At 52.1% G+C, this 24,286-nt stretch overlaps 1 protein-coding gene across 4 annotated transcripts in view; it reads left to right on the top strand.

Moving 5' to 3' along the window:
* Positions 1 to 24,286, top strand: part of BIN3 (bridging integrator 3) — a 50,572-nt gene that overhangs the window by 24,292 nt on the left and 1,994 nt on the right. Inside the window, exons 2-8 of one of the 4 annotated variants that reach the window (XM_027549885.1) lie at positions 3,200 to 3,248; positions 9,577 to 9,617; positions 10,017 to 10,078; positions 12,689 to 12,825; positions 13,488 to 13,528; positions 22,578 to 22,719; positions 22,923 to 23,057. In XM_027549885.1, the coding sequence (XP_027405686.1) occupies positions 3,200 to 3,248; positions 9,577 to 9,617; positions 10,017 to 10,078; positions 12,689 to 12,825; positions 13,488 to 13,528; positions 22,578 to 22,719; positions 22,923 to 23,057 (607 nt within the window). Of the gene's footprint in view, positions 1 to 3,199; positions 3,249 to 9,576; positions 9,618 to 10,016; positions 10,079 to 12,688; positions 12,826 to 13,487; positions 13,529 to 22,577; positions 22,720 to 22,922; positions 23,058 to 24,286 lie in introns of those variants that run through there. The other 3 variants (XM_027549887.1, XM_027549888.1, XM_027549886.1) reach the window with 3 other exon arrangements.

The raw sequence follows: 24,286 nt of genomic DNA, 5'->3' as shown, positions 1-24,286 counted from the left end.
AAAACAGGGAAGGTCTGAGAAAAGATCAAGAGGAGGCTAAGGAGACTTAACAACTAAATGGAATGCAGTAGCCTGGCTAGGATCCTGAACTTCAAATGGACCTGAGGTCAAACTAAGGGAATCTGAATCAAGCATAGACTGATATCTCAGGATTGGCTTCTTAATTGTAATAAATATACCATACAACTGTAAGAGGTTAATAATAAGGGAAACTGGGTGTGGAATATATGGAGCTAGGGACTGTCTTCACAGTTCTGTAAACCTAAACCTTTTAAAATTAAAAGTAACTTTTTTAAAAGAAAAGCATTCTTCAGGCAGGGAGATGGCTTTTGAAGAGGTGAACTGAAACCTGATCAGATTTGAATGATAAAGTTATAGGTGATTGTCAGGTGCTGACAGTGAGGTTACAGAGACCTGGCTCCGTCTACACGGTGCACGTAGCCTCTTGTGTGTAGAAGCACCCCTTTCAGCACCAGCCTCCTTCTCCTGATAACACGGTCCTCTTTTCGTTTCCTGTCTCATAACCATGAACCCTTTGTAAAATCCATAGTATTTTAGGATGAGGTATTGTGGTCAGATGGTTTTTCATAATTTCTTCAAATACACGTGAAGGAACATGTTTGTGTGAAAGAGTATTACATTCTGAGTAGCTGAGAGAAATATGGACAAATCGAGGCCCTGACAGTTTGTTCTGCGTCCTGTCGTCGCATGACCCTGGGCTCGTCACTGTGCCCCTCCATATCTCCTTCTCCATCCACCAAATGAGAGGGTTGAACTGGAAAAATTTCTATGGTAACTCGCAGCTCTAAAAATACCGTGATTCTAAATTAAGATTTAGAGAGAGAGAGGCTGTGGCACCACAAATAATAGAATCGAAGTTCCTAATTCCTTTGTCTCTAGTTGGTGGTAATGTGTGTGTGTGAGTTGCTCAGTCATGTCCGACTCCTGCGACCCCATGCATTGTAGCCTGCATGTGGGCCCCTCTGTCCATGGGGCTTCCCAGGCCAGAGTATTGGAGTGGGCTGCCATTCCCTTCTCCAGGGGCTCTTCCCAACCCAGGGATGGAACCCAGGTCTCCCGCATTGCAGGCGAATTCTTTGCCATCGGAGCCACCAGGGAGGCAGTAGTACTAGACGCCGAGTTAGAATCTCTTTGACGACTGCTCTGAGTCGTGTTTAGAATTCTCATCCTGCTCCCCACATTCTTGGAAGGGAGAATTCAGTGTAGAATTCAAGTTTTAGATAAGCTGAAAGGGCCATCTAGTCCAACTCCTTTGTTTTATAGTTTGTCTAAGAAACTAGTCAGAGGCAGAGACCAGGGTTTCAGATTCCTGAAACCTTTTATACAGCTTTTTATAGGCCGTATGCTTGCCACAGAGTGGGATCAGTCCTTTTGCAATGCCACCAGGACCTCATTTGCACTGTTACCAAAATGGTCCTTGAAGGCAGTGTCTCACTGTCCAAAACCATTGTGTCAATCAGCTTGAGTCCCTGATCTGGGGCAAAGTAACTGGGGGGAGGGGGAGGAGTCTAAGGCTCTCCTCTTAACCTGTCTTCTTCAGGTCTGAGAAAGGGAAATGGCAGTTTCATTTTTTTTCCCTTTCCTTTTTGGTTCCATCACTTCCCTTTCCCTGGTAATGACACAGCCAGAGCTGATTTGTTTACAGAAGCCACGTGAATGAGCCAGCCCCCAAAGGGTTAACACTCCCAAATTATGGGGCTGGGTTAACAATAAACAGGATGTCCTCCAGAAATTAAATTTAAACCACTGTGACTCAGGCTGGCCCATCCTCTCAACCAGATCGTTGTCTGGGGTTATTATCGGTGGTTAATTATACCATTGGGTTTAGTGGCAGTGTTGGTCAGTGCGGGCCAGAAGTCAGGCTCCAGGAGAGGGATGTGTGTAGGGAGGGGGTGAGGGATGCAGTGGGAGCGGGAGGTTTGAATGGAAGGGACCCACTGGTCCTGAGCCTGGAAGGAGAGCATTGAGGGGGGTCCAGCCCGCACCCCGAGGGCTCTTCCCTGAGCTGATCCCAGCCAGGAAGGCTTCCCTGCCTCCTGCCTCGGTAGGAGAAGCCTGTGCTTCTGTAGCTGTTGGGTTGCCTTGTGGCTTCTTTAAGTCTCAGAATTATAGGATCGTAGAATTTTCAGCACCTGAAGGAAGCTTGTAGACTTGTAGACTCCCAGTTTAACCCTCTGGTTTCCCAGAGTAGGAGATTAAGTCCTGGCACAGTCCTGGTGAAGGGCAGCCTGTCCGTGAGAGGGGAGGTGGGGTTAGAGTCTTCCACCACGACCTTCCTCCCGTCAGGGCAAGCTGTCTTCCATTTCCAGGTGGACAACCTGAGGGGCCGAGCTTCCCAGCAAGTTCGAGCCAACCTTGAGCTGAATTCAGATTCTTCACCAAGCTAGCTTTATTTAGATGTTGTCAGTTCTTGCGGGACATAACCCAGCCTGACTGATCCTTAATGCCCCTGCAGTTTGTCATCTCTCCCCAGCCCCACAAGAAGCTCTCCACAGTTTTAGAATTTCCTTGGTGGTCCAGTGACTAAGACTCCATGCTCTCAATGCAGGAGGCCTGGGTTCAACCCCTGGTCAGGGAACTAGATCCCACATGCTGCAATGAAGACCCAGTGCAACCAAATATATAAATAAAGATATATTTTTAAAATCAGCTTAAAAAAAAAAAGAAGCCCTCTACAGTGTGTCTCTCTGTAGAAAAATAGGGAAGCACCTACTACAGATGAGAGTGGGGTTTTTGTTTGTTTGTCGTCTATGTATTTATTTATTTGGGAGGAGATGATAGTGGGTTTTGTGGTGGTTTTTTAAAGGCACGTTTTCAAGGATGAGAACTCTCCAGGTGAGCATGTGACCTCTCTGCCCTAGCCGCTCCCCAAGACGCAAGCTTTGTAGCGACTGTTACTAGTACAGTGCCTCGCTTTCCTGGCTTCACCTTTGCAGTGTATTTAGAGAACAGACAGTAGTGCTCAGGGGCATCTCCACCTGTGTGTCCGTGGAGGACCATTGCCCTGGAGCCCAGCCTGGCTGCTGATGGTCTTTGACCCGCAGTCATGTGGTATGAATGCCCTGAGGTGAGGCACCCCTTCCAGGGGAGAAGTGGCCATACCTCATTGAATCTTTCAGCCACATCCTTCCCCATTTCTCCTAACTTCCCTCTTCATCTCTCTCTGTCTCTCTCACAGGATTCCTTTCAAGATTGGGCAGCCCAAGAAACAGATTGTCCCCAAAACAGTGAGTAACCAGTTCTTTGACTCCAAGACTCACGTGGCCTTTGTATAGAACTGGAGCTTTGACTCAGCGGGTCGTGGGACTGGAGAAGCAGAACCGGGGCCTTATTATTCCCAGTCGTGTCACTCTAGGACCTCGCATTGGTAGGGGCTTGCAGGGCCCTCCTGTCCCAGGACACTTTATTCCCTCAAGTCAGCCTGGGCCCCTCCCCCTCGTTATGGAGGTGGCAGACGTGGGTCACAAGGTGAGGACGGACACCCCGCTTCTGAGCAGCCTGTCACAGGGGTCTGGTTGTGACAACCTGCACTTTACTGAAAGCATTCATGAAATTCAGCAGGGATGTGCCCCAGACCTATATGTCCGGCCTCCTCAGGCTGCGTAAAATCCCAGGGAGCCTCCCTGGGATGCCCAGGTCCCCTTCTCTCTGCTGCCACATTCATTCTTAGGCAGGACCCAGAGCCACTCAGAGGAAGGGCATGATTGACTCCTACCCTCTTATGAAAAAGCAGAGACATCATTTTGCTGACAGAGGTCCATATAGTCAAAGCTATGGTTTTTCCAGTAGTCATGTTCGGGTATGAGACTTGAACCATGAAGAATGCTGAGCACTGAAGAATTGAAGCTTTTGAACTGTGGTGCTGGAGAAGATTCTTGAGTCCCTTGGATGGCAGGGAGATCAAACCAGTCAATCCTAAAGGAAATCAACCCTGAATATTCATTGGAAGGAGTGATGCTGAAGCTCCAATACTCTGGCCACCTGATATGAAGAGCCAAGTCATTAGAAAAGACCCCGATGCTGGGAAAGACTAAGGGCAGGAGAAGAAAGGGACAACAGTGGATGAGATGGTTGGATGGCATCATTGACTGAGTGGACATGAGTTTGAGTAAACTCTGGGAGATGGAGAAGGACAGGGAAGCCTGACTTGCTACAGTCCATGGGGTCTCAAAGAGTCATACATGACTTAGCGACTCATCAACAGCAACCCTCTTGTAAGCTCACAGTTTTTATCCCCATTTTATCATCCCAACAGAAGAGGAGGAAAATCTAGATTCTTAGAAAGTTGGAACTGTGGGACTTCTCTGGTGGTCCAGTGATTAGGACTCTGCTTCCACTGCAGGGGGCACAGGTTCAGTCCCTGGTCAGGGAACTGAGATCCCACATGCCACAGCCTTAGAGACTGTCCAGTCCAGCCTTCAGTTTTCCTGATAAGGAGACCAGTGGCCGTAGAGTTGGGGTGACTTTCCAAGGTCTTAACCTAATTCTGACGGAGCTGGAGTTAGGACTCGCGTTCAGGACCCTTGCCATGGCTTTGTGTGCTCTCACTTGGGCTGTGAAGACCTGAGGTTTTGAAATTCTCGTCAGGAATGGCCTCTTTAACCCCTCACCCACAAATCTGAGTAAGACTCCTAAGGGTCTAATGTGGGAGACCGTAACTGTAAGCCTAGCACTGGTCAGCCTGCTGGAGGCTCTGTACTGTCTTCCCAGCCACTGGCAGTTCTTGTCTTAATAACCTTGGCTCAGGACTCAGAACCAGAGAAAGCAATGGCACCCCACTCCAGTACCCTTGCCTAGAGAATCCCATGGACGGAGGAGCCTGGTGGGCTGCAGTCCATGGGGTCGCACAGAGTCGGCCACGACTGAAGCGACTTAGCAGCAAAAGCAGGACTCAGGACTGGGTTTGGCAGCAAGGGAAGTTCTGAGCACATCTGAGCACTGGCTTCATCTTTGGGAAATCCACCATCAGGTCACTTAGAAGGAAATGGGCCTGCATTAAAAGACCCCTCCTGTTTTTCAAGCAAAGGCAGGCCAGGGACAGACTCAGAGCTTACCTCCCATGCAGAGGCTGAGCAGCTGTGGAGGCTGAGGAGCGGAGAATCTGGGCGTGCTGCAGCTGGCCACAGGAAGTGGGAAGGTGTGGCTTTGAGTCTCCAGAGTTTAATCCAGGGCAGATCTGAAAGGGAAGTGGTTTCAAGAAGGGTCTTTTATTCCCAGCACTCACTACCAAAAAACAAGCAAAGAAACAAAAATGACTCCTAACATCCCAGCCTTTATCAAAATAGCCTTTGTCCTCCGTGGAAAAGTATAGACGAGAATGAAGTTTCTAGCTTCCTTGGCAGACTTCATTGTTGGAAAGTCTCTGGGTCTTCTGTTTGGGGGAATGGCCAGGACTCCCCAGAGGAAGGGCAGATGGCAGACTCAGTGCCCGTGGATGGGCCCAAGGCCTCCCTCTTCCCTTCCTAGAGTCCGTCGTGTTTGGGACAGAATTGCAGTCCTCTCACTCCTGGCGTCAGCTCCTCCAGACAGACTGGGTAGCACTGAGTGGATTTGTAAGCTTCTCTGTCTGGATTCCCGTCCCGGCCCTGCCACATGCTGCCTGTGAGCCTCAGCAAGTTCCTTATCCTCTCTGAGCCTTTGTTTCGGGGGGTTTGTGTGTGTGGGTGTGTGTGTGTGTGTGTGTATGTGTGTGTGTGTGTGTGTGTTTTTGGTCAAGCCACGCTGCTGCATATGAGGTCTTAATTCCCCAACCAGGGATCAAACCCCACCCCCTTCCTGCATTGAAAGTTTGGAGTTTTAACCACTGGACTGCCAAGGAAGCCCTTCTGATCCTTCATTTTCTCTTTGGTGAAGTGAGGATGTTACTAGCTCCTATGTCATTGATGTGTGATGTATCTCACAGGAGGAGCAGATGAAGCACTTAACACAGTACCTGGCAGGTAGTGAGCTTTCAGCAAGTACGCACTACATAACGAGATGATAGCTGACGTGGCTGCATAAACCACCAAGGACCCAGCCTGTCCCAAACAGCTGGATTCCCCACTGCAATCAAACGGTCCAGTCACCTGGGCCTTCAGTCTCTCAAGAGGAAATCAGAGCCAACTCATGGCTTGGAATAGAGGCCTTTGATTCCTCAACTCCCCAGAGGCACTGAATCTGTGGAGCTAGACCCTGCCTCTTTGGAGTCTCCCTCCACCCCACCAGCCCCCTCCTGGCCCCCACACAGGCCCAAGCCGTGCAGTTGTCTCAGCATCTCTGGCAGCTGCCCCCGAACTCGGGTGACGCACTCTGTTTTTCCAGGCCCTCTCGGGGAGGGAACAGATGTGGCTGCCTGGGTTATTGGAAGTCGCGGCACCCTTGTCATGGGAAGAAGTGCTCATGTTATCTTCAGGGAGTTCCAGGAGTTTTCTTGGCTTGAGGCACCCAACCATCAGACACAAAGAAAGCATTGTGCCTTTGCCCTCCCCATTCTCCTGTGCCCAGGTTATTGACACAAACCCCAGGGTTGTCAAAGCTTTGGCTGGGAGGGTGTGTTCTCTGCAGGGGCTGACCCCTGGGACAGAAATGGAAGGATGGGCACTCGCCCACCTCCTACTCCTCAGCTTCTGCTTAGTCCCCTCCCGCTGCCCCAGCCCATCAAGGAGCTGTAGTGTCTTGGTACAGAAAAGAAACTGTACCTCCCTCTATAGCCTGGAAGATGGAAGACTTCTTTTTTTTTCTTTTTTTTAATATTTATTTGGTCTCACCAGGTCTTAGTTGCAGCATATGAGATCTTAGTTCCCTGACCAGGGATTGAACCCGGACCGCCCGCATCTGGAGCGTAGAGTCTTAGCCACTGGACCACCAAGGATGTCCCAGACTTTGGCCTTTAAAGCAAGGCTTTCCCTGGGCCTCACACACGCCCAGAGTCCCAGCGAGGCAGGCAGGCATTCTGGAAGGTCAAAGTAGATGGGAGTCACAGCAGGTTGATCCCTCCCTTGAGAACTGTTTCCACACACAAAGTGAAGGGACCCTTTGTAACAAATCTAAGAGAGGCTGCTTCCTGGAAGGGGAGTTTCTCAGCTGGCCCAGGGTTTCTGTTTCCCCACCTCAGCTTATAGCCCCAGGATGTGAGCCTGGCCCTGCCCATGGGCCTCCCTGTCTTCCCCATGCATGTGAGTGGGCAGAAATTCTGCTCCATACTCACTTAACAACCACTGAGTTCCTACCATGCGGCAGTCTGGCCCAGGCGCTGGAGATGAGCCATGAGCCGCTCAGCCCCTCTGGCCACCCTGAGCCTCCATGAATGCCGAGGCGGTCTTGGTGCTTGATCCTCCCAGCGCTGACCTCGCCAGCCAGACCTGACCCGCTGACGGTCACACACATGTGTTTACACTTGCATTGTTGACTGGGGTCCAGTTGCCTTTTTGGCAAAGGCATTGGGCGTCCAAAGATGTTCAAATCTTTTGTGTTTGGCTCCTTTCCTCAGCACGGATACACCTTGGAACGAGACTTCATTGTGTCCCTTGATCCCCTAAGCCATCGTCTGAGAGTCTAGAATCCGGGTGCTATGCCTCTTAGATCTTTCCCCAGGGGACCAGAGACCTCCGAAACAGTGAGCTGTGGAAGTAGCCCCAGGTGGCTACCAGAGACAGGAGGTGAAGCATCCTTGACCTTCTCTTAGGCTGTCAGTGTGTAGAGCAAAAGCCCTGAGTTCCCACCCGACACACCTCTGTGCTTCCAGCGTAAGATCCCCAAGTTTTCTCCTGAGCCAGTTGGAAACCTTCAGCCCTTCTACGTGCAAGGACCAGCAGTGGTACCCAGGGAGACCAGGTTCCCTGACACCCCTCACAGCACCCTGGGAATTGCACAAGAGTGTGCTGCAAGCCAGGCCTTCGCCTCCTTTTCCCCCTTCCCCCACCCCCACTCCCCGCCACCTCCCGGGGTCCCTCCTGTCTGCGCTTGATCTTCAGGAGAACAAACTCGGGCCATGGTGACCTTCATTTCAATTATGTTTTTTTGGCCAAAAAATGCCTGTAAGATGTGAAGACTCTGCTGGGGCACCAGTGACGAGGCTTTTTGTTTGTTTTGGGAGTTTGATTTCTTTTTGTTTGTGCCAAGTGGCTTATGGGGTCTTAGTTCCCGGACCAGGGATTGAACCTGGGCCCTCTGCATTGGGAGTTCATAGTCTTAGCCACAGGACCACCAGGCAAGTCCTGTGAATGTAGTTTTTTCTTTTTTTAAAAGACCTAAGCTAGCATTCTGCATTCTAGCCCTGCTATCCCACAAAGTAGGCCTGTGTCCTGAAGTAAATCACTCCCTCTGGCAGCATGCTCCTCACTTATCCCATGAAATCCTTGGCCCGGATAATGTTCTGCTAGTCTGTGACTGTGTTGAATTTACCTCCATCCAGACGTGGAGCGTGAGGCCCGTGTGGGGGAACAGCATATGAGTCTTTGATGATAACTACAGATTTGTGTGCCTCACCTCTAACCTGTATGTCCAGTGACAGGATTTAGGGCTCTCCCTAGCAGGAGTCTCTGGGTGGCAGCCAGGAAGGCCCTCTCGGAGGTCATGGCCTCAGTTCATCAGCTGGGGCTTTCCTCACTTTGGTAGCATGACAGTTAAGGGCACAGACCTGCGAGCCGGGCTGCCTTGTCCGTATTCAAACCCTAGGCCTCCCGCTCAGTAGCGGTGTGACCTTGATCAGCTGACACCCTTCTGTCCCAGGGACCTCAGTGTGGTGAGGGCCCTCAGCACACCTGCCTGCCAAGTGACTGATGGAGGACAAGCCAGCTCTGGGAACGTGCGGGGAGCAGTTAGGCCTCCTTGGGAGAGTACAAAGCAGAGGCGAGGCTCAGTCCTCCCATGGGACTCCACTGGCCACTCTGCTGAGACCACCGCCTGGGCCCCGCGTGACCAATGGGGAGATCAGGCTCTAGAAGTGCGGGTGACTTTCCTCACTTCACCTGCCATGTCAGGGAATTGGGGTCCAGGCACACACCCACTCAGTTTAAATATCGAGGAAACCTGGTAACTCATCCAGAGTTTAGATAGCCTTACTGAGTCAATAATGATATTTGTGATGGGCCTAAGTATCCCAGTGCACAGAGGGTGATCCTGTGTCTTTTACGATCCACCTGAACCTCTCAGGCTCAGGACTTGTGAGGAAACCGGGTTGGGAGGGGACTGGTTTCCACCTGCTTTCTTCCAAGCCTGGGTGAGGAGTTTCTGCACACTCTGAGCCCCTTACCTGCCCCCCTCCACCCATGGGGAGGGCAGGGGAGGGGTGTCGGGAGCACAGCCCAGCCTCACTCCCTGCAGGGGCAGACAGAGCTGAGATCCGCTGGTACCTGCCTGGCTGGCCCGTCTGGGAGGGGAGGCCTTCACCCTAAATCAAACAATTAATTTGGGAACACAAGGCTCCTGTGTCATGAGCGGTGCTTGTGTGGACTGGATGGCGTTGTTTTCTGCAGAAGGGGTGGCTGGGAGGGCGGGCCGGGAGTTTCGTAGGTGGCAGATTTTTTCCAACGTGCTGTCAGTCTTCTAGTGATTGAGTTATCACTTCCTTTTTAGGTGGAGAGAGACTTTGAACGAGAGTATGGAAAACTCCAGCAGTGAGTGTCAGCCCTGAGAAGGGTGGGCGGGAAGGGGGTTCTGCTCGGGAAAGGAAAGACTCTCCTGCCCAGTCTCACTTCCCACATCACCTCATCCACTGACCGACCATCCTGTCGGCACCCCGGGAGCCAGGGCAGTTCAGTCCACCACTGGCCAGAAATTCTGTCCTGAGGTGGCCGCCTAATAGTCATTATCTCGTAGCCTTTGGGTGTGTGGCCTCGAGCCAGGCTTGTAGTGGCCCTTCGGTCAGTAGGAACATCCTCGCAGAGCAGGGCTCCTCCTCCTCCTCCTGGCAGGAGCCCTGAGTCCCACATAGGGTACAGCTCAGATGGGTGGGCGAACAGGGGCAGAGGCAGCCGGGCGATGCCAGGTTCCAGGCCCATACTGCTGCCTTGCAGGCTGGAGGAGCAGACCAAAAGGCTGCAGAAGGACATGAAGAAGAGCACGGACGCCGACCTGGGTAGGTGACCCCTCCCCCACACCCAGCCTGGATGGGAGAAAGGCAGAGGTGGTCGCCCTCCTCATTCAGTCCCTGTAGGGCTGGCTTTGAAGAAGCTGCACTTAGCAGTTGCCCCACAGATGTCCCTGAGAAGTGGCATGAGGCCACATTTCACTTAGCAGACTACCGCTCTCTTCTTCCCTGGAACATCAGCCACCACCAGCAACAGGTGGAGGCCAGCTTCTGGGGTCTGTGCCCCAGAACCTCCTGCCAGAGCTCATCCAAGGGATGGGAGGTTCTGGCCGTGACCTCCCCCACTCTCCTGTCCTGGTGTCTCCACACGGTGTATAGCAAGCCACAGGTCTGAGTTTGAGTCCATCCATTATTTGTTTTGTACGAGTTAGTTCCGAGTCACCTGGAGTCCATCTTTCTTTGTGGCTCCTACTGTCTTCCCAGCAGGAGATGCTGCGGCCTGGGCTTCCTTTCCCTCCTGCTTCCCCATACTCCTCAGAATGTGAATGGAAGGAATAGAACATCAGGGATCTGTGAGGTGGATTCTGACTGTAGAGAGCACAGGTTTTTAACAAATAAACCAAGATAAACGGCCAACCTCTGGGGCCTCAGATTCCTGACCTCTTCCATCCCAAGTCAGAAGCGGAGTCTGGGCAGATAAAGCCCTCCTTACACAGTGGTGCCCTCACCCATCACAAAGCCTGCGTCCCCCAGTCCAGGCAGCCTCACACCCTGGCAGCTGGTGCGTCAGAGGCAGTGAGTGCCCGCTGTAGTGCGGATGGCCTGGCCCACCCCCAGGCTCTGAGTCATCAGGTCTGGGCAAGGCCTGAAAATCTGTGTTTCTAGCCAATTCCCAGGCAGCACTGATGCTGCTGGTCCAGGGACCCCACTTTGAAAACTACTGCCCCAGACAGTGGGGGGGGGGGGGGGGAATCAGATTATGCCTTTCCTGGTCTTGGAAATCCCTGAGCTGGTGCCTAGACAGGATCTCACGTCTGAAGCTGTGGGTCCAAAATATGATCAAGGAGGCGTGACCAGTCCCCGCTGGGTCCTCATCAACCCTGGCATTCCCGGGTTGTGTTAAGGCCCTAGAGACTCATGTGGGGTCTGAGACCTCGAGCTGTCCAAGGTACAAAGCCCACCAAAGCCTCCTGGTTTGTACTGGTCTGGCCATGCCCCTCGCCTGACCCTGCAGAGCTAGGGTGAGGGTTGTGAGCTGCTCCAGTGGAGCGCGGGGGGCCCTCTGTTCATGCAGGCCAGTCATATCTCAGAGTGGAGTTCCAGACCCAGTGCCACCCTGCAGATACTCACTTTTCATTCACTTCAGGTGGTTCTAGCAAAGAGACACCACATGAAGATGTGGCACCTGTAGGAAAGAAAAGGAAAATTGGGAAGAAAGTCTTCCCACCTGACCTTTGCCTTTTGGGGATTTTTCCTCAACTATTAAAAAAAAAGGTGGAAGAAATTTTTCAAAAACATTTCTAGATTTGTCCAGGTTTTTTCATCTTTTAGTGATGTTGTCTGCAGCCATTTCATGATCCAGTCAAGGTGCATGAGTTTGTGCCTAAACCTACAAAGTTATCTACTTTTTTTTTTTTTTAAGAGGGTTTTTCCCTCCATTGCTTCAACATCTCTGGGAGGTTTACATTTCCAGTCATCTCATATTTTGCCCTTCAGCTGGGGGGATCTGCAGCACACTCCCAGAGTCAAGAGAAATCAAGGTGCTTATTACAATAGCGTGCTTTGGTTTAATTGGCAGCATTTTTTTTTCTCTCTTTAATGGCTTATACAGTAATGGCATGTCTTACAATTGACAGCATCTTTAATGTAATGACATAAAATAGTAAGAAATAGTTCAAAGATTTGTTTTCCCCTGAGCCCCTGAAACTGGTACAGGCGCTACAGGGCAAACAAGGCCCTTCTCCAGCCTTTCCGACCCCTCCGGGATTTTGTTTGCTGGTAATAGAGGCCTGAAAAAGTCTATGGGGCCAAGAACTCCAACACTGCCAACAGGTTGCCTCGCCACACCAAATCCTGCCAAGTTTTGTCAATAAAGTTTTATTGGAACACAGCCACACCCATTCTTTGGGTATCACCTGTGGCAGAGTTGAGTTGTTGGAAGTCTAAAATCTCGTCTGTAGCCCTGTACAGTATCTTTGCCTCCCTGATGTAGATACTGTTTTACTTTTTACGTGAGGGAGCCCCAAACAAGCCTCACATCCAAACTGCTTGGAGATTTTTTCGAACACATATTCCTGGATTCCAAGCTTACTGAAATAAATCTTTAGAGCTAAGAAATGTGGATTCCTTACAGCTTCCCATCCACATGATTCTGTTAGAATCTAGAGTTTGGAAAATAGGTCATTGCAGCAGGTAAATCTGCTCAGAAGAATTCCCACAAGCAGCATCCGATGAACGTTAGCAGCGTCAGGCACGCATGTTATATGCCATGAGGACCAATGCCTGGTGCCTCTGGGGTAACTGTGGTTTTGATGGCCTGTGGCCATGGGTGGAGGTCATCCAGGTGCAAGACTCTGGCCCCAGGAAGGACAGGGAGCCTGCAGACAAGACCTTGAAGCCTGTCCTGTCATCAATTCACTGAACTTTGATCTCTTAAAGCCATGTCTAAATCCGCTGTGAAGATATCCTTGGACTTGCTCTCCAACCCCCTCTGCGAGCAAGACCAGGACTTTCTGAACATGGTGACTGCCCTGGACACAGCCATGAAGCGGATGGATGCCTTCAACCAGGAAAAGGTGACTGGGGTCTCTGCCCACCCCCCACATTCCACGGCTTGTGGAATCTTAGTTCCCCAACCAGGAATAAAACCTATTCCCCCTTCAGTGGAAGTGCAGTCTTGAACCACTGGAGCACCAGGGGATTTCCAGGGTGACTGAGGGGTTGGTCTTCCCCCTTCTCAAGGCTTCTGTCTGGGAGAAGTGCTACATGGAGTCTTTGCGGAGGCTCAATCTCTCCGGGCGCCTCAGTGTCCCAGCCCTGTGAGCTCTGTCCTGGCCACCGTGCCCTTGCAATGGGTCCTTGCCATGGCTCCTGTGAGCTCACGTCACTCACCATGAGGCCACAGAGGAGATTCAGGCCAGCTCTGCCCACCTGCACCCATAGCCCCTCAGACTCATTGTGGCTACCCACCCAGCCTCCCCACCAGACACGGCCACATTTGGCCTTCCAGACCCTGGTCCACAGGATGAGAACTGCCATGAGACAAGACAGTGCCTCTGGTCGCCCTTCAGGCTCCCTGCTCATCGTCTCTGCCTTGCTCCTTCAAGAGTTAGCGGTGCTCCTCCCTGCCTGGAGCTCTCAGGGCACCCCTGTCAGGCCCATTTCCTTTCTTTTTCCCCTTTGGGGAAGAGTCGAGCCTCCCCCGAGTCTTGACACCACCTGGTTTTTCTTTCAACAGGTGAACCAGATACAGAAGACTGTGATTGAACCCTTAAAAAAGTGAGTAAAAGTCGTGGGGTCCTTGGACCTCAGGGCATGTACTGAAAAGGCAGTTCAGCTAGCCACTTGGGAACTGAATATCATTTCTATTAACCTGTCCCCAGAGTCACTGGGCAGACAGGAAGCTCCGGGGGACACCGGTGGCCTGCCCTGTGGCCCTGGGGTTGACACTCGGGGTGGCTGCAGAGCACCCCACGTGGCCGGGAGTGCTCAGTGACGACAGGGCCCACCTGCCCCTCCACGGCAGCCGGCTGGCGCCCCCGCGGTCTTTCCGTGGTGTTGTCCCTTTGTTCCTGATGGGCCAGAGCTTGTGGGGTTAAGCTAGCAGAGATCTTGGCCAGCCCTCAGCGGAGATGAGCGAGGCCTTTCATCTCAACCGGGCTGGGAGAGCAGCTGCCTGCAGCACCCGGCTCTTAAAATGTGGGGGTGGCCACTCACAGGGAGGGGCACAGCCGCCTGGGAAGGTCCCCCAACTCGTGACCTGTCAGGGTCAGAAATTCTTGTGTGAGGCTCAACTTCAGTCTGGCAGGCTCTGGTCAGTGATCAGACAGGCCTATTCCCTGGGTCCCCTGAGGTGGGGGGGTGGGACAGCGGTGGGGAGGACAGGCAGGAACATTGCCTTGAAGCTCCCGAATCACTTCATCTTCCTCCCTGGCCTCTCCCAGCCCAGCTCTGACCTAGAAAGGCTCCCGCGCCAGCCCAGCAGCTGCTCTTTATTACCTCTTCCGTGGTGGTCCCTGGCCGTTGCCTCACCAGGGCTGGGTAATGAGGCTGCGCTAATTACCATTAGGCCTGGATCAGGGCCCGGAGGGAGATGAAGAGGGCAGGTTTTTGATCCTCCAGCCCCTGGCGTTGGGGTTGTTGAGCTCTTGTTCCCTGTTCGGGTCCAAGGGGTGGGATTAGGGAGAGCTCCTTCTAAGCCAGGCCGTCTAGAGGCTCAGCCACGCAGGGAGACGGACCTTGGCCTGTAGGGATTTCTCCCCACTCCTGCCCTGGGCCCCTGCCCCCAGCCCCTGCCCATGCCTAGGTGGCAGAGTCACCCAAGGAGCTGGGTGCTGGAGGGGCCAGCAGTTCAGGAGGGAGGTATCAGAGCTCCACTGCTGATGGCTCTCTGAGTCAGTCTCCAGGTGTGAGGGTTCAGAGCTGGGTGGGAAGGACCTCGGGCCAAGCACACCCTGCCCACGGGGGTCCCAGGGGCTATCACGGAGGCTGCTATGGACACCCAGGCTGGCAGGGTGAGGCAGGGGACACCAGCCTGGAGAACTGGGGGACTGACTCCCGCCTCAATTTCACCACCAACGAGGCGGCCTTGAAATTTGATGCCTGGCTTCTAAAGCCAACTGGAGAGAGATCCCGGCTGCTTCCCACCACCCCAGCAGCCCACCACCTGCCAGGAAGGTGGGTGAGTGGCCGGCCGAGGGGGCGGCCACTATCTCCGCAGCAGATCCGCTGACCTCTGCCTGAGCCCCCTGGCCAGCCTGCCTGCCTGCCTGGCTTCTATGCATCCCGTGGCCGACATGCGATCCCCTCCAACCGGGTAAACCCGGCGCTGCCTGTTGCCGCCTCTTGCCAGGCGAGAAGCTCCCAGGGACCCCAGCACCGGAAACAGGAAACTGCAGCTTTCCTGTCCTCTGATGAGGAACATTGCCACATGGCCTCCCCACCGCCCCCGGCCTCCCCTGGGGGGCTCGGCCTCTAATCCCAGTCTCTGGGCCGTGTTCACATGGTCGGATGGGGATGCTTTCAATTTCCCTTTCCTGGTGGGTGGAAGATCCCGGCTGTGTGGGCACAGATTGAGGAATGGCAGGCATTCCCCACCAGGGCCGGCTGCTCCCAGCCCACCTCCCAGCCGGCCTCCCTTCCCTCTGCCTCCCGCTGCCTCTTCACCCGGGAGACATTTGCTGATTCCCACTCAGGATGGGCAAGAAATGGACAGAGCTTCAGCAAGCACTCGGGGTAGGCCCAGCCTTGCTCTTGCTTCTCCGTGGGTAGATGTGATTCAGTCTTTAGGAGCTTGGGATGTAGTGAGGAAGCCATGCGGCATTCCAAAAAAATGGTCCAGAGTGACAACTGCCAAGGCGGGGCAGTGCAGTGGAGCGGGAAGAGCCGTGCACAGGCCAGGCTTGTCTCCTGTCTGTGGAAGGGGAGCAGGGCTAAACTCTTGAAATGACCAAGCCCATCATCACCTCCCTGAAGGAGCTGTCATGGGCTGGAGTCACTCTGTGCATGGAGGACAGAGACCCTCCTGGGGTCCTGGCCCAGGGACCCCATGTCCCCCTCACCAGTAATTTTCGGGGGACCCCCGGCACTGGGCAGAGATGTTCTGAGCCCTCAGCCTTGCTTCTTCATGGCCACCCAGTCACAGTGCAGACTTGGTCCCTAGGGAGAGCTGGGCCACTTGTCCTTGTCAGGTCAATTCCGAAGGTGCCCTGTAGGGTCCCAGAGCCATGTCTGGAAGGGGCCCAGGCCCTGGGGACCAGCCTGTGCTTGTCCTAACCTCCCTCCCACGTCCCTGCCCCGACGTGAAGGTAGAGGCGGCACTTACACACCCCAGACAAGGAGAGCAGGGTCAGCACTGTGGTGTTTATACTCTCTAATACATGGAGCTGGCAGAGTTCTGTAACTTCTGAGGAGAAAATGAGGAGGTGGGGCTTCCGTGAGGCAGTGACCAGAGCCAGGGATTCAGATTACACTGGCTGACCCCCCCTGCCCCACCTCAGTTTCCCTGCTTGCGTATGGGAAGGGCATGACCCCACCCCTAGGGGGTCCTGAAGTCCAGGGCCCAAAGCCACCCAGGTAGTAAGTGGTTCATGATCCTTGGTGGCAAACGGAGTGAGTGGAGCAGCCCCCCTCGGCCTCTGGTTTGACTGTGGAGTGCTCTGATGGGAGACAGGAGTTAGTGTGGTGAAGAGACCGTTTTCCTGGGGGGTCTCACAGAGCTGCTGCTGCTCCCCTCCAGAGGACAAGTGGTCTCGCTCCCACAAGGCTGAAGGTAGCCTCCTGTGAGCACACTCATCCCCTGAGGTTGCCTGGAAATCTGCCCTGGATCCATTCCTCCCTGCCTCAGCTCAGGACCTGTCCAACCTAGGGTTGGATTCCTACTTCCTGTGTTCACTTCAGTTCAGTCACTCAGTTGCATCCAACTCTTTGCAGCCCCATGGACTGCAGCACGCCAGGCTTCCCTGTCTATCACCGACTCCCAGAGCTTGCTCAAACTCAAGTCCATTGAGTCAGTGATGCCATCCAACCATCTCATCCTCTGTCATCCCCTTCTCCTCCCACCTTCAGTCTTTCTCAGCGTCTGGGTCTTTTCCAGTGAGTCAGTTATTCGTATCAGGTGGCCAAAGTATTGCAGCTTCAGCTTCAGCATCAGTCCTTCCAATGAATATTCAGGGTTGATTTCCTTTAGGATTAACTGGTTGGATCTCCTTGCAGTCCAAGGGACTCTCAAGAGTCTTCTTCAGCATCACAATTCAGAAGGATCATTTCTTTGACACTCAGCTTTCTTTATAGTCTGACTCTCACATCCATACATGACTACTGGAAAAACCATAACTTTGACTAGATGAACCTTTGTCAGCAAAGTAATATCTCTGCTTTTTAATATGCTGTCTAGGTTTGTCATAGCTTTTCTTCCAAGGAGCAAGAGTCCTTTTAATTTCATGGCTGCAGTCACCATCTGCAGTGATTTTGGAGCCCAAGAAAATAGTCTATCATTGTTTCCATTGTTTCTCTATTTGCATTGAGGTGATGGTACCAAATGCCATCTTCTTCGTTTTTTGAATGTTGAGTTTTAAGCCGGCTTTTTCACTCTCCTCTTTCACTTTCATCAAGAGGCTCTTTAGTTCCTCTTCACTTTCTGCCATAAGGGTGGTGTCATCTGCATATCTGAGGTTATTGATGTTTCTCCCGGAAATCTTGATTCCAGCTTGTGCTTCATGTGCTGCATTTCGCATGATGTACTGTGCATATAAGTTAAAAAAGCAGGTGACAATATACAGCCTTGACATACTCCTTTCCCAATTTTGAACCACCAGTCCATTGTTCCATGTCCGGTTCTAACTGTTGCTTCTTGGCCTGCATACAGATTTCTCAGGGGGCAGGTCAGGTAGTCTGGTATTCCCATCTCTTGAAGAATTTTTCCACAGTTTGTAGTGATCCACACAGTCAAAGGCTTTGGTGTAGTCAGTAAAGCAGAAGTAGATGTTTTTCTGGAACTCTCTTGTTTTTTCGATGGTCCAACAGATGTTGGCAATTTGATCTCTGGTTCCTCTGCCTTTTCTAAACCCAGCTTAACATCTGGAATTTCTCAGTTCACGTACTGTTGAAGCCTGGCTTGGAGAATTATGAGCATTACTTTGCTGGCATGTGAGATGTGTGCAATTGTGTGGTAGTTTGAGCATTCTTTGGCATTGCCTTTCTTTGGGATTAGAATGAAAACTGACCTTTTCCAGTCCTGTGGCCACTGCTGAGTTTTCCAAATTTGCTGGCATATGGAATGCAGCACTTTCACAGGATCGTCTTTTAGGATTTGAAATAGCTCAACTGGGATTCCATCACCTCCACTAGCTTTATTCATAGTGATGCTTCCTAAGGCCCACTTGACTGCATTCCAAGATGTCTGGCTCTAGGTGAGTGATCATACTATCATGATTATCTGGGTCATGAAAATCTTTTTTGTACAGTTCTTCTGTGTATTCTTGCCACCTCTTCTTAATATCTTCTTGTTTCTGTTAGGTCCATACCCATCTTTGCATGAAATGTTCCCTTGGTATCTCTAATTTTCTTGATGAGATCTCTAGTCTTTCCCATTCTATTGTTTTCTTCTATTTCTTTGCATTGATCACTGAGGAAGGCTTTCTTATCTCTTACTATTCTTTGGAGGTCTGCATTCAGATGGATATATCTTTCCTTTTCTCCTTTGCCTTTAGCTTCTTTTTTCTCAGGGCTCTTCAGACAACCATTTTGCCTTTTTACATTTCTTTTTCTTGGGGATGGTCTTGATCACTGCCTCCTGTATAATGTCATGAACCTCTGTCCATAGTTCTTTGGCGCTCTATCAGATCTAATCCCTTGAATCTATTTGTCACTTCAACTGTATAATCATAATGGGTGTGATTTAGGTCATACCTGAATTGTCTAGGGTTTTCCCTTCTTTCTTCAATTTAAGTCTGAATTTTGCAATAAGGAGTTCATGATGTGAGCCAAGTTAGCTCCCAGTCTTGGTTTTGCTGACTGTATAGAGCTCCATCTTTGGCTGCAGAGAATATAATCAATCTGATTTTGGTATTGACCATCTGGTGATGTCCATGTGTAGAGTCGTTTCTTGTGTTGTTGGAAGAGGGTGTTTGCTCTGGCCATTGCATTCTCTGGGCAAAACTCTGTTAGCCTTTGCCCTGCTTCACTCTGCACTTGGCCAAACTTGCCTGTTACTCCAAGTATCTCTTGACTTCCTACTTTTGCATTCTAGTCCCCTGTACTGTAAAGGACATCTCTTTTTAGTGTTAGTTCTAGAAGGTCTTGTAGGTCATTATAGAACTGTTCAACTTCAGCTTCTTCAGCATTAGTGATTGGGGCATAGACTTGGATTACTGTGATATTTAATGGTTAGCCTTGGAAGAGAACAGAGATCATTCTGTCGTTTTTGAGATGGCACCCAAGTACTGCATTCCAGACTCTTGCTTGAATATGAGAGCTACTGCATTTCTTCTAAGGGCTTCTTGCCCACAGTAGTAGATGTCATGGTCATCTGAATTAAATTCACCCATTCCAGTCCATTTTAGTTCACTGATTCCTAAAATGTCGATGCTCACTCTTGCCATCTCATCTTCCACACACTTCCTGTGTAGGCTAGCCCAGTTCCCGTGTTGAGTCAGTCTTCCAAAGTGTATCTGACCTTGGCCTTGGAGATACAACCTGGTTGACCACCGGGGAAAGAGAAGTTATGAGCTGTGTGTGGTTCAGGTGCTGCTGGGGCCAGAGTAGCAAGAACTGCTTGACTGACCATGGGACGGTGGCCCGTCCAGAGCTGTACAACAACCCGCACCCGCTGCTTCTGTGTCATGGCACCCTCCTTCCTAAGGACAGGAGCTGAGGCGACAGCACCTTGACAAAGACGAGGAAACTGTCTGCAGCTCTCTGCCTGCCTGGTCCTTGTCCTGTCTCTGTGCCCGCCCCAACCCACCACCTCCCGGGCAGCCAGAGAGATGGAGCGGAGGCTAGGAACACTGGGGCTGCCAAGCAGGGGTGTTGCTAATGAGAAAGTCAGGGCAGCTGCTGGTGGTCCATGTCCAGTTTGGGTGGAAGGGGAGGGGCTCCCCCAGTACCTGAGACCCCCTTGTAGCACTGCCTGAGGCCAAAGAGGTGAAATGAGTCCCACCTTCTCTGGAGGGTCTCAGCCACCTAGGTGTCCAGCCCTACCTGGGGGACCATGTGTCGTGGAGGTGGCCATCTGCTCCAGTTTGCTCAGCACCAAGTAGGCCTGAGTCTTCTGCCCGGCAGAGCAGTCCTTCGGGTATTGGTTTGATTACAGCGTACAGGGGTCCATGACTGAGGATTCTGAGATGGGTGGCTGCTCTGGCCCACATTAGCATCTCCAGCTACACGGTGAGCCCATTACAGACACCCAGGCAATTAGAAGGATCCTCTTCAGTGGCCTGTTTGTTTCATCCAAGTTTACTGCCTGGGTCCACAGCTTTGTTTGGGACGTCATGCTCCAGGCAGGTTTCTGTCCTCTGTTCTCTGGCAGAAGTGGTCATTACTCTTAGGTCACTGCACTCTTGATCTGTTGAGTCTTTTTCCTGCCCAAACTTCCATTTTCTGAGCCTCCCTCTTCATGCTTGTCAGCCATAGAATAATCGCTGGGCCGTCATCTTCTCAGTTGGAGGTGGCATCTCCACCAGCTACTCAGGCTTAGTGTTCAAACCACCCTGTCTTTTCCTGTCCAGTTCCAGAAAACCCACTCACGGCTTTGCCTGGCCTCCTCCCACGCTCATTAGTCGAGGAGAACGCAGCATCCTTACCTGGATGTGGTCGTGCCCTGGGTTTGTCTCAAGACTGGGTTGCCCTTTCTAGTCAAAGAGGACCCTCATCACAAAGACTGTGCCCACGGCGGCCAACCACACCAGAGCCTCTGCTGCTGCTCTTTCTGACCAGCTGCTAGAGTGTTTCCCTGTGGTTCCTTTATCCTGGTGGGGCAGAGCTCCTTGAGTCATTTTTCTCAAACATTTGGTTTGACAGTTTGGCCATTTCAACAGCAGAACATGCGGATTCTTGCGTTTCTGGTGGAACTGGTAGAAAAGGGCAGGAGTAGGTTGTTATTTTATTGGAATATAGTTGATTTACAAGGTTATGTTAGTTTCAGGTGTACATCAGAGTGATTCTGTTTTTTGTTTTTATTTTTTGGCTATGCCATGTGGCTTGTGGGAGTTTAGTTTCCCAACCAGGGGTTGAACCTGTGTCCTTGGCAGTGAGAATGCAGATAGAGTCCTGACCAGTGGACCACCAGGGCATTCTCGATTCAGTTATATGTGTGTGTGTGTATGTGTATATATGTGTATTTTATAAACATTCTTTTTCAGATTGTTTTCCATTATATGTTATTACAAGATATCGAATATAGTTCCCAATGCTATGCTGTAAGGGCTTCCCAGGTGGCTCAGTGGTAAAGAATCCACCTGCCAATGCAGGAGATGCAGGTTTGATCCCTGGGTCCAGATGATCCCCTGGAGAAGGAAATGGCCACCCACTCCAGTCTTCTTGCCTGGAGAATACCATGGACAAAGGAGCCTGGCGGGCTACAGTCAGTCCGTGGGGTTGCAAAGAGTCCAACACAACTTAGTGACTAAACAACGACTACTTTGCAGTAAATCCTTGTTCACCTATTTTATATATAGCAGCGTGTATCTGGCTAATCCCAAACTCCTAATTTACGCCTCCCCTTCATCAATGGACATGAGTTTGAACAAAATCTGGGAGATAGTGAAAGACACGGAAACCTGGTAAACTGCAGTCCACGGGGTTGCAGAGTCAGACACGACTCAGTGACTGACAGTCTTGCCGTTTGGTAGCTACATTTGTTTTCTTTGCCTACGAATCTCTTTCTGTTTTGTTCATGTGTGTCGTGTTTTAGATTCTGTGTATGAACAATACAATATGATACTCGTCTTGCTCTGTCTGACTTAGTATCGTCATCTCTAGGTCCATCAGTCTTGCTGCAACTGGCATCATTTCATTCTTCTTTAATGGCTGAGTAATTCGGGAGTAGGTATGGTTGCACCTGATGGCAGTGTGAGGTGGTGGGAAGGTGCCAGATGGAGAGCTGGGCCCCTTGAGTGGACCTCTGCTGGACCCTCACTACCTAACTGTGACCTTAGACAATTCATGTCATCTCTCTGGTCTCAGCTCTTGCACTTTTCTAAAGGAAGATGTTGGACAGAAGCTTGACCTCCAGGCTTTTCTGACACCAGCCCTCGGAGTGGCTGCCCTTGGCCCAGCTCCTGGGGCACCCTTGGATCCAGGCCCAGTCGTGAGGGGTGTGTCTCCATTTGCTCAAATGGCTTCCTGAGCCCTGTCCACCCGTCCCTTCGTGATTGTCTAGGGAGCTCTCCTGGTTCTGCTAGCTCATCTGTCTTTTGTTTCTTCTCAGAAGCGTGATGCTAATTAATAGAAGCTGAATCATTTTGTACCAAGTCAAAAAAAAAATACTCCAAGGAGTCTTCAGCTCCTCCATACTCTGAAATGTGTGGAGTCATATAAGGTGGGGGCTAAAAGGCAGTGGCCACATCGTTGGCATCTTGTATTCACGACCCCCTGAGTCTCCTTAGGGGCCATGGAGAGGCCCTTCACCCTGTCTTCCTTCCCCCGACCTTACCCCCTGGTGATATTCTCAGCATGTACCCCACTGAAGCCAGGGCCACATCTGTCTCATCCATAGTAAGATCCCCAAGATCTAGAATGAAGCCTGGTACTTGGTAGACACTCAGTATGTGTTTCTGAATGAGCGATGAACTGCCAGCCTGCAGCTCTAAGAACAGGCCTGTCTTCCCAGGTTCGGCAGTGTGTTCCCGAGTCTCAACATGGCAGTGAAACGGCGGGAGCAGGCCTTGCAGGACTACAGAAGGCTGCAAGCCAAGGTGGAGAAGTACGAGGAGAAGGAGAAGACGGGACCGGTGCTGGCCAAACTCCACCAGGTACCAGGAAGAAATGCTGGGGGTGGACCGGAAGCCGTGTGGTCCGACACGGCAAGTTCCTCCTTCACCAAGGGGCTAAGACACCAGATGTCCTGACACCTCCGCCTTCCCTCTACCACCCCACCCGACCCCCGACACACACACACATCTTGCCCCAGTCAGGGTTCTGGGTGAGCCGTGACACCCAGCGTGTTGCTCCCCAGGCCCGAGAAGAGCTTAGGCCAGTGCGGGATGACTTTGAGGCCAAGAACAAGCAGCTCCTGGATGAGATGCCGCGCTTCTACAACAGCCGACTGGACTACTTCCAGCCCAGCTTTGAGTCCTTGATCAGAGCACAGGTGAGGCGGCTGCCACCCCTCCTGCCCCGGAGGATGGCCCAGCGCTGCTTCCCTTGGTGGAGAGGCAGCTGTGGGCTTCAGACCAGCCCAGCCCCACCCCACACACTTGAAGTGGGCTTAGCCACTTTCTCCCACCACCCCCGCCCATTCCCCCAACTCCCCAGCACTGCCTGAGGGGAGGAATCCAGGCACCTCTGGTTGTTGGCTGGAATTCCTGTTTTGGTTCCTCCGTTGCTCTATGGTTAATCCCAGCCTTGGGACGGAGTCCCCCTTGTCCATGAGTCCTTCCCTCAAGTTCTCCCCACTCCCACTCAACCACAAGGGCAGGAAGAAACCAGGCCGCACCTACAGTGCCTCACCCTGATGGGCAGGTACCTTGCCTGGTGGGCTCAGGTGAAGAACAGAGGCCTTTTCCTAAGGACCCTGCACCCCTGCCCTTCCCTGATTAGCCCTTTTGGTGGAAGACTAGGGAGTGTCTTGACCTTTAGCAGCCCTGGGCAGGGTCCCTAAACCCTGGAGAGAACCATGCTCAGCACTCCCTCTGGGGCACCACTTTCGGTGGAAAGGTAGGCTCACTCGGGCTGGGCTGGGGTGGAGGTGCACTGAGGTGGCCCTAGGAACCATGCCTCCTGCCATCAAGGGTGTAAAGACAGAGTCACCGCTGCCCTCCTTCTCCGCCCCACGTTCTTCAAGCAGTTAGCAGGAGTTAGTCTCCCCATTTGTGAAAAGAGAGAAGGTTGAGATGCCAAAACCAAGAGGTTTTCTATATGTGGGACACCCTGCCGCCTACCCCTACTCCCCCAACAAGGTGACTGCAGGTAGTCAGCATCCTGCCAATTTCCCACCAGGTAACAAAGCTAAAGGCTCAGCATGTCCCCAGTCCGCCTCCAACCCAACACCTCACCTCCTGGCCTGGGTTTCTGGCGCCCTCTAGTGGACACACTCATTCTTGGAGCATCCACAGTTGCAGACACTGAGGAAAAGCCAGGTTTCTCCCTCCCAGCCTATCTTGGGAGAACCCCAAAACCCATGGGAATCATGGGATCCGGAGCCCTGAGCAGGATTAATATTAGTGACCAGAACCCCGGGGGTGCAGGGAAAGGGAAGCAGAGAGCTGAGTGCGTGGGGCAGCCCTGCCCTTGGAGGTGCACGCAGGCTTGCTTCCAGCGGCTTCTCCCTGGGCCAAGGGGCAGTGGTTTGAGAAGACCCTAGCCTTCCCTCTCCTGTGC

Source organism: Bos indicus x Bos taurus, chromosome 8 (assembly GCF_003369695.1).
Source record: "Bos indicus x Bos taurus breed Angus x Brahman F1 hybrid chromosome 8, Bos_hybrid_MaternalHap_v2.0, whole genome shotgun sequence".
Classification (NCBI taxonomy): domain Eukaryota; kingdom Metazoa; phylum Chordata; class Mammalia; order Artiodactyla; family Bovidae; genus Bos; species Bos indicus x Bos taurus.
Note: the sequence above shows the minus strand (reverse complement) of the source record. Positions and strands in the feature narration are given on the sequence as shown.